The following is a 9,648-nucleotide window of genomic DNA, read 5'->3' as shown; positions in this document are numbered from 1 at the left end:
GTGCTCCCACCTGTGAGTCCTGGCAGGGGGAAGCGTTGGGTGCTAAACTGCTGCCAAAGGATGCGAGAAGGTTGGAACCTGGAAGGATTTGGGGAAAATGCTTCTAAAATTGTTGTTTAAAACAAGAACGAGGTCGGGTTTAGTTCTAACACTTAAAAATAAGGTTTGCCTTTAATAGCTCTCATTCATATGGTTTCAAACATATCAAAGGAGAGGCACGTTCCCGTGCGTCACCTCATCCCTCCGGGGTTCTCTGCACGTCTTTGGTGGTGCGCGTTGTCAGAACGATGGTGTCGTGCCACTCCTCAAGGACAAGGGCCTGTTCGGGTGACCTTCTAATGGTGAACTCGTAGGATCTGCCGGGCTTCAGGCTGTGGACCACGCAGGAGTTGGAGCTGACTTGGTAGGTCCTGCCGAATCCCACTTCCAACCCGACTGTCAGTAGCTTGAAGCTCAGCTCGCACTGTTCCAGGTGTGACTCCTGGTTCTCCGTAAACCACTTGAGCCTGGCCCAGTTGTCGAGCGCAAAAGATTCCTTGCGATCAAAAACCACGGGCATCTTGGTGTAGAGGGACAGGCTGAAGCTGGGGGGTCTGCTGCCCGTGAGATCCATGTGGGACACCAGGCTGTGCTTGACGCAGATCTTCCCTGGGAACTCCAAGGAGAGGAGGGTTTCCATATACCCAGTGAGCTTGCACAGTTTCTGCCTGATCCTGTCCCACTGGGAGAAGAAAGTCGTCATGTCACAGAACTCTACATAGAAGTTCAGCTCCTGCCGGCCTTGGTGCAGCTGTTCCAACAGCTCCGTTAGCAGCAGCAGCTGGATTTGGGTCTGGGTTTTTCCCATCTTCCGCACCCTCCGCAGCCGCTGGCCGCCTATGAGCTGCAGGATCTCGATGCGATGCATCCCATGGTTCTGGTCTGTCACGTTCACGTATTTGGGCTCAATATCCAAGTAAAAGGAGCACCTCTTCAGGGCACGAACCTTGTTCTGCTGCTTCTGGAGGTAGGGGAGGCTGAGGCTGGAGCGCAGGAACTGCCGGATGAGGCTTCTCTGTCGCACGTACAGATCCCAGGTGCCACTGCCCTGGGCTTCCCTCTGCGCAGTGCTCTCCCAGCTGCTGTTAGGCTCACTGGCAACTGCAGCCATGACCCCAAAGCTCGGTTGCTGCGTAAGAAGATGGAAATAACAACATCAAGGACCACAGGAAAAGCAGCTGTGAGGGAGTATAACCGTGACTCCTCTCTCTTCAAGCTTAGCTTAACAGTTTTAGATGGGAAAGAGCCATTAAACTCCATGGAGCTCCAGAGGAATTTTCCTTTCTGGTTGTATGCTGATGTTTTGTGTAGTCTGCTTTTCCATATTCCGACTAGCTGGGCTCCTTCTACCCTCCCCCTTTTGAGCATTTCTACCTCTGCTTAATAATATTCACTGTCAGGAGCTCTTCTCTGATATACCCTGCCAAAATTCCTCTGTATCTTATTATCTTCTGTTCCATTCTAATTAGATGCCTTTGTACTCCTGTAAGCAATTGCTTTCCATTCTTTTACATCTCTGGAGATGTCTATTTTTCTCCCTCTGTAATCTGCCAGGCTGTTGCGTTTGAGACCCATCCTCTAAGCCAGGTCTACAGCTACATAATCACCTTGGTGATTCAGATTAACCCTCTGCCCCCCACGTGAGCTGCTATTCAGCAGCCAGAACCACGCAGTGCGCCTCACAACAGCTTTCAAGAGGAAAGCTGGTGCTTCTCCTTGCTCCTCTACCTTCAGCAGTGGACTGACAGCCATAACTTAGGGTTTTCAGTGCCTTATTGCTTTCCCTTTCTTAGGTTTTAGCTTATATCATCACCTGGGACCATGATACCTCCTTGCTTTCTGTTGGATGCTGTTGGTGTCTAAAGGATGTGCCCTAAGAGAATGGAACATGTGCAAAGCAACTGTGAACAGATCACAGCTGGCTGTTAAGAAGGCGTTTAGGTGATGGTCCTTCCCAATGCCTTATCTGCTGCCCCAGCCTTCAGTGTTTCATTTACCGGCAAAGACTTGCCCCGGTTGGTGGTGCCGGGGCAGAAGGGGTTTCTCGGTGGTGCTCCTGCAGCTTGTGTCTCATAGACAGAAAGGAGCTAAATAAATGCCCTGTTGTTGGTGATACCATCAGGAGAACCCAGCTTGACATCAAGAGCGTGGCTTTCACCAGCTGCACGCGCTTGGTTTGGAAAGGAAAGACATAGGGAAGCCTGGAAGCAGGTTCTTGTGTCCTGGATCAGCCTGTGCCGACACAACCCAGCAACGGGTAACTCTCCTCCTGTGTGATTTTCTGCCTGTAATTATTGAAGCTGGTGTACCTAAGCGGGGTGTTCCAGCTCTTACCGGTCTGGTGGGAGCTGGCTGGTGCTATCGAATTGGCAGAGCCACTTTTCTTGGCCTCATTTCTCCTAAATACATGACAGAACCAATAGCACTGCCTTGGAGGGCTCTCAAGTGTTTGTAAACCTGTCAGCTGCCTGGCCTTTGCCACGCTGTGATTAAAGCTAATTCACTCATTCACAGCAACCTGTTCTCCAAGGGAGCCGTCGGCCTCAGAAACAAGCAGGATTTCCTTTTCCTTTTCCTTCCACACACCAAAACCCCACCTCACCCGGAGCAGAGCCAGCTCCCAGCATCCCCCTATGGAGCGCACCAGGCACGGCACATGCGTTGGGTTGTGGTACCCCGCTCTCAGAGTGGTTTGGCTCTCTCCAGCAGCCTGTTTGCCCACAGACAGAGCTGCGATTGTGCATGTTTCCCCTTTCTGTTTTCATACCCCTTGTATTTTCCTTGCCATGGCTGCTTTCCCCGTAGCCGCACTCTGCTTGCAGCCAGGAGGCTGCAATTGCCCAAGCTGGAGCCGCGTTGCCTTGGGATCACCCAGAGTCTGCGTGGAGTGGAAGGAGGCGCCCACAGCAACTGGGGAGCACCCAGGGGAGCCGGGGCACCCCAACACCTTCCCACAGCTCAAACGAAGTGCTGTGGCTTCCTCCTGCTGCCCTGGTTGCCATGGCGATGCATTGTGATGTGCGGTCCTGGGCCGGGGACCCCAGCATCCATCGTGTCCCCCAAGGCTCTGCTTTTCACCCTGATGCTTTTTGTTCTTGGTGGCAGTGGTTTAATCACAGCATCACAGGATGGTTTAAAGCTCACCCAGTCCCAACCCCTGCCACGGGCAGGGACCCCTTCCACTGGAGCAGCTTGCTCCAAGCCCCTGTGTCCAACCTCCCCTTGAGCACTGCCAGGGATGGGGCAGCCACAGCTTCTCTGGGCACCCTGTGCCAGCGCCTCAGCACCCTCACAGGGAAGAGCTTCTGCCTAAGAGCTCCTCTCCATCTCCCCTCTGGCAGGTTAAAGCCATTCTCCTTGGCCTGTCCCTACAGCCCCTTTTCCAAAGCCCCTCTCCAGCTTTCCTGCAGCCCCTTCAGGCACTGGAGCTGCTCTCAGGTCTCCCCTTCAGGAGCCTTCTCTTCTCCAGGCTGACCCAGCCCAGCTCGCTCAGCCTTTCAGCCAATGTCCCCATGCGTAGGGACAGACCCCAAGGATCTATAGGGCCATCGGCCTCAGAATCATCGGTACCCTCACCTCGTAAACTGCTTCTCCAGTCCCGGAGGAAATGCAGCTCCCGGTGTGTGCGGGGACACCCGGGGGCAGATGTGGATACATGGGGTGAGGAGCACGGCACTGCTGCCCCTCCGCCTCCTTCATTCCACTGTGGCTCTTAGGCGGAACACAGGCAGTATGGAACACCCGGCGTTTATGATCTCACTGTGATGCTGCTCCCAGTGCGGGGCATTGGGGCGCTCTGAGCACTGCAGGGCTGCGCTCATTTGATTTCCAAAGCTTTGCTTCCCCATATGAGACATCCCCATTGTGCTTCCAGCTTGTTTCACCTCTGCTCCATGGGACCAGGCAGCCTCCTATGAGTCTGGGCTCCAAGGAGCTGCTGAGCTGCTGTGGGATGGGTTAAAGCTTGGTTCTCTTTTACCAAGCCTGGACCTCAACAGCAAACTGCAGGGATACAGCCTCAGGACAGGTCCCTTTAAGGTCCCTTCCAACCCTCTTTAAGGTCCCTTCCAACCCTCTTTAAGGTCCCTTCCAACCCTCTTTAAGGTCCCTTCCAACTCTAACCACTCTATGACAGCCAGGCAATGGTAAATGCCAGCTCAGCACAAGGTGCAATGGGTGCAGCACTGAGCAGGGAAGCCGGCTCCTTAAGGTCATGCATGGCGTGGACCAGGGACCCTCACAGGTGTGCTTTGCTCTTTGCTGCTTTGCCGATGTTAGTATTCATCCAGGATGGTCATATTCATCCATTGGGAATTCTGGAGCGCTGATGGCATCTGTTGGGCTCCATGGCATGCTGGGGGGGGGGGATTTTCTCTTTTTGGGGGTGATTTTGCCGTGTTTCCATCTGAGGCCAGGCACACTCCGGCGCTTGTGTCCACAGTGAGATAAGGCTCTTTCACCAAGCGTCAGGAGCTCTGTGAACTTAAACACAGAATCCCTATTCGAGATGTGTTGAAATAGGACATAAACTGCTCCAGGAAGTGCAGCGGCTACCACGTGGGTGGGAAGGGCTTTCCCTGCTCTGCTTTGCTGCAGGACTGCCCGGTTGGTTGGTTTGTGATGGAGAAGAGACTGGTTCCACTGGGTCACAGCGACAAGCTCCACACACGCCTGCCGTGCTCCTCAGCAACCTGGCCAGGCCTCCTGCGTGTGAAGGTGCCTCCATGCTCCCTGCCATGAGCTCGTTGGGTCAGGGCTTAGCCTTGCTGCTGGCTCATGTGCTTGCCCAGTGCCTCCCTGCCAAGCCTTTGTAACTGAATGATAGGCAAGATCCATCAGAGCGGCCCAGAGCATCGCAGGAGGAGGCGACCTGTCAGGTTAAGGCATCAATGCGTCTTCCAAGGGCAGCTGGAGCTTCAGTCCACAGCTGCCCAGAGATTAACTCGGCGCTTGTCAGGTGGGATTGCTAACAAACAGGGAAGATGACAAATGGGAATGACGGGAGGTCGATGGCCTTGCCTTGGAGGGGGGGTTAGCAGGGATCAGTGGTGGGTATCAATGGCAGGTTTCTGCAGGGAGCTCATGTTGTGCATCCCCATCCTCGTCGTGGATCCCTTGGCCTCGATGGTGTCAGGGCTTAAGGATGTAGGAGAGTCCTGTGGGGGTCTGGGTAACCCCAGCTCCTTCTCCAGCCATTGCCAAGGCCCAAAAGGAGCTGTTTAAGCTTCTGTGCTTCTGTCTTCCTATTGAAGAGCTCTGTCTGCCTTCAAGCTGGTGAGCTCTGTGCTGGCCACGGTGCTCCTGTACCCAGAACTGACCTGAAAAGGCTCAAGTACAAGACAAAGGTGCTGCAGAGCCGAGAGCAGCATCTCACACAGGTGAGGTCCTGGGCTTTGCTCCTCACTTTGGCAGGGTTTGGATGGCAGGGTTTGTCACTGGGGCTGCGCGGAGACTTCCGCGTTGAGGTTTTGTCACAAACACTAAAGTGCACCCCTAAATTTAGCATGGAGAAATGGGATAGCCAAACAGGCCAAGCTCCTATCCTGGGTTTAGGAATAGGAACTTCAACCTGCCCATAGTCCGCAGCTGGAACCGTGCTGTTCCCAGCACCAGGGCTCGATCCAACCACCGGGTGTTGCAGCACTCCACGAACCCCTTTGCATGAATACAACCCCAAAGGTGTTTGAAGCACCTTTCCCCCCCTCTCCACTCAGCTGCCAGCCCTCTGCTACCACGTCTGTCATCGTGCCCTGTCCTGTCCAAAAGGAAGCACTCGTTAGTCCTGCCGCTGGGCTCCACATAGGAGCAGACAATTGATTTTCCTCCCTCTTCTCATTAGTGAGATCTGACACTTAATAAAACACATATTGCTGCTCTTGGGGTAAGCAAAACCCCCCGATAGCGCCTGTCGGCGGGAGCGGGGCCTCATCTTTCTAGGAGAATCAATAGCTGACACAGAGAAACTGGCAGGAGCCAAATTAAAAGGCTCTGGCAATTTCCATCTCCATATTTCACATCTGCTGCGGCTCTGAAACAGGGCTCTGCTGCAGAGGAGACCACGGCGGGCACGGGGAGGAGGATGGACCCTGCACCCGGTGCTGCCTCTCCCGCACGGGGCAGATGGAGGGTGCATGGCTTTGGAGCAGCTCTTTGGGCTCTCCTGTTGCTCCTTGCTGCTGGTGGCTGTGTCCCAGGGTCACCACCTCCTCCAGGGCTCCCGGCAGCATCCCTCAATGGCACCATGGGACCATGAGCACCTAATGCTCATGGTCCCATAGGAGCGGGGCTTTCAGCACCCACCTGCTCCAAAGCCCCATGATCACCAAGTGTGACTGATTTACTCACTGCTTGCTCCCAGCTGCGCTTGGTGCCTCATGTACCTGAAATAAATCCTACTTTCCAGATATATCCCGGCTCTAAATCATCGCCACGCACCGGTGCTGTGCTGTCAGGCCGTGATTCAGAAGGAAGAGGGATGTTTCCTAAGGAACCTGCGATGGGGGAGCTGCTGTCCTGGGATTCACAAGCCCCAGCTGGGCCAGGGCAGGAAGGAGTTAATTGTGTCCTGGGGGCAGCAATTATCCCCAGCTCATTACACCCAAAGAGGGCAGCCCCAGAGCCGGGACCTGCTGCAGTTTGGGGCAGAAGAGGGTTTGAAGGCTGTTTTGGGGTAAGAATCTTCCTCATTCTATGCCCGTCCTTGGGATCTGTTACTGCAGGGCCCAGCCTTCCCCTGTTGCTCTGCTTCCCTCCCCTGCTGGGTGCTGAGGGGTGGGCACAAAGGGGGACTCAGGGCACAGACCCTGCTTTCTGCAGCGGTGATGTGAGGGGACCCGTGTGTGGGATGCAGGCTGCAGCAGGGGCTGGGCTCCTCATGAGCCAGTGCAGGAGCCGGACTGGGGTCATGGAAGCTCCTTTATCCTGCTGGGAGCGCATCGAAAGCCCCTTCGGATGTCCTTGTGCTGTGCTTTGCCACGCAGACATCCTTGAGTGCAAGGCTGCTGTGCCCCGCATCCCATGAGACAGCCCTCCCTGGCAGGGGTTCCGTTGGCCTGGATGTGGGACAGAGCAAAGATGGGAAGTGGGAAACGTGCTGGGCCTGAATCCTTGTCCCCTGCTGTCACCTGCTTGGGGCTGGCCGGGAGCACAGCCAGGAGCCCTGCATCCATCCTCCCTGGAGCCTGCAGTGTGAAAACAGCCCCAGAGTTCCAGCATTTATCCCACTGGGCTCCCAGTGACCAGCAGCACCTTTGGTACCAGTGGGGCAGAGCCCACTGCAGGGCTGGAGCCATGTGCTGTGATTTATGGCCCAGCTCCTGCTCCCTTCCACCCACCCCTCGTGCTGTTCTGCAGTGCCAAAGTGAGGATAAATCAGCCCAAAGCATCGGTTCCCAACAGCAGCCCCCAAACAAGGAGGGGGCTGCAAACCCCCCAGGGCATGAGTGGGGCAGGGGCACTGATTTCTTGCTATTGGAGGCTATGGTGGGTTTGGGGACGTTTGTCTGTGTTCCCCAAGCACAGGGACAGGGGGAAATGGTGTGTTACAGGAGGGAGTGAGGCGCAGTAAGGTAATGACCTGCTTGGGGGTGTGGAAGAGGGGAGGTGAACCCTGCATGGCCGGTTTGGTGCCTCTCACTGATTCCCACAAGGCTTTTCAAGGGGGAAACAAGCATCTTTCACGAGACTGCAGGTCCTGGCCCCTTCCTGGGTTAAACCAGGAGCAACCACGGGGCTGGATCCGTGCAGAGGGAGCAGAGTTAGAGCTCGGAGCCATGTGCCACTGCTCCAGGCTTTGCTTGCTGCTCACAGGGATGCTCGTGCCAAGGACCACATCCAGCCCTGGCGCTGGGTGCCAGGGGGTGCTGCGGCTCCATGGGGCAGGGCTCCATGTGGTTGATCCAAGGGGGAGCTGGGATCTGGCAGCGCAAGGGGGGTGGCTCTGGGAATGCCGACAGCCGCTGGCTCCGGCAGCAGGGCAGCAGGGGTGAAGTCATGCCCGTGTCAGCTCATCCATCTCCGCTGCTCGCAGGCTGCTCCCGGGGGAAGCAGAAGCTTTGGCAGCTCTAAGTGGGGCTGGAGGCGGATGCAATTCTGGAGAGCAAGATCCCCTTTGCACAGCCTGTGAGGAGAGAGAAATGGAATCAAAGTTCTGGGCTTGTTTAAAGAACAGAGGAAACGAGGGCTCAATTTCCCCCCCCCCCCGCTGCTCGGCTCCACAAGAGCCCCATCCCCAGAGGAGCTCGGGCCATTAATGAGCTGGAGATGAGAAATGCCTTTTGTTCCTGAGCTGAGGCTGCCCTGGGGGAAGCTGCTGCCCCTGCCCTGTGCGGTGTTGCTGTGGGGAGAGGCAGGGGCAGTGTGTGTGGGGTGGGTGCCCTGTGCAGCTTCATAGGGGGCACTCAGGGCAGACAGCAGGCAGAGCGGGTATTGGGCTTTCTGAGTCGGGCATCTTTCTTTCCTGAAGCCTTGGTTGGAACTGGGAGTGGTTTGGATGATGTTCCTGGCCCTAATACAGCCCTGGGACGCTGCGAAGGGCTGCATCCTTGCAGCGGCATCCCTGAAGATGCATCCTTGGGGCTGCATCCCTGGAGCTGCCGGTGTTTTCGGCAGGAGGAAGGGTGGAGTGTCCCCAGCCCTCCCACACACATTGGTGGCTGCACTGCTGCTGCCTGAGTTGGGGTGTGATGTGCACCGGGGTAAAAGGGATTTGATAAGGGATGGCTTGATGCCATCTCCACTGCGGGAGGACCCCCGGCACTGCCCTGCGGCAGAGCAGGGTGAGCAGGGTCCATCCTCCCCGGTGGCCGGTGGGGAGAGCAGAGCCCCCACTCGCTTCCATACCCTCGCGCTTCATCGTCACCTCCACCCGCACAAAGAGCCTCGTCTGAGTCATCTCCCGGCTAAATGGAGTGTGTGGGCTCAAGCGCAGCTTTAGTGTTCATCCTCTGCTTTGCTGGAGCCTGACACGGGTAAACCAGAGCTATTCATCAATGCGGAGATGAGGCAGATGAATGTGCTGTCCCCGTACAGCAGGCCTTGCTCTCCTCCTCCCAGCTCAAGTAGCTGGTGCTTAAGTGGCTGCTGCTTGAGGAGCTCAAGAGATCTCCCAAGAAATACGGCTTTGACTTCAGCGCTTTGCTGTGAGACACAAAGCCAGGGCTTTGCAGAGAGGAGGCTCTTGAAAACCCCCCTGTGTGTGAAAGGAGGGAGAGGAACAGCAAAGGGGCTGCTTGCGGCACTCACTTGATGCTGAGCCCCTCCGGGCTGAGGATGGTCCTTGCCCAGCTGGTACCCAGGACAAGCCTGGCCTCATGGTGGGGTTTTCCTGCCCGCCCCATGCTCTGCCTGCCTGCGCCAAAGCCACGTGCAGCTCTACCCCAGCACGTGCCCCATCCCGGTCCCCACGGAGCGCAGGGCTGGCGCTGGGGTGCTTCTGTCAGCGATCACGTACTCGAAGCATCCTGATGGCGTTGAGAACCTCTTTGCATAGGAAATGCCAGGTCTCCAGGGAGCGAATCCGGAGCGCACCGTTCCTCCTGGTGACTGACACCAACCTTCCCTGCTGCTGCTGCTGGGGAAAGCTGCTCAGGTGCTGGGAGCTCACCTGCT

At 56.3% G+C, this 9,648-nt stretch overlaps 1 protein-coding gene across 1 annotated transcript; it reads right to left on the bottom strand.

Annotated features, from left to right (window-relative positions):
• Positions 1-235: 235 nt before the first annotated feature.
• On the bottom strand, positions 236-1,150 carry FNDC11 (fibronectin type III domain containing 11). Its single transcript, XM_061441480.1, has one exon. The coding sequence runs from the start codon at positions 1,148-1,150 to the stop codon at positions 236-238; it is 915 nt and encodes a 304-aa protein (XP_061297464.1).
• Between the last annotated feature and the right edge of the window lie 8,498 nt (positions 1,151-9,648).

This window comes from Pezoporus flaviventris, unplaced genomic scaffold, assembly GCF_033815535.1.
Source record: "Pezoporus flaviventris isolate CSIRO_AGI_PZ_B2104156 unplaced genomic scaffold, CSIRO_AGI_Pfla_v1 ptg000213l, whole genome shotgun sequence".
In the NCBI taxonomy this organism is placed as follows: Eukaryota; Metazoa; Chordata; class Aves; order Psittaciformes; family Psittacidae; genus Pezoporus; species Pezoporus flaviventris.
Note: the sequence above shows the minus strand (reverse complement) of the source record. Positions and strands in the feature narration are given on the sequence as shown.

Coding starts and splice junctions, on each gene's coding strand:
- FNDC11 (XM_061441480.1), bottom strand. CDS start 1,150: ATGGCTGCAGTTGCCAGTGAGCCTAACAGCAGCTGGGAGAGCACTGCG.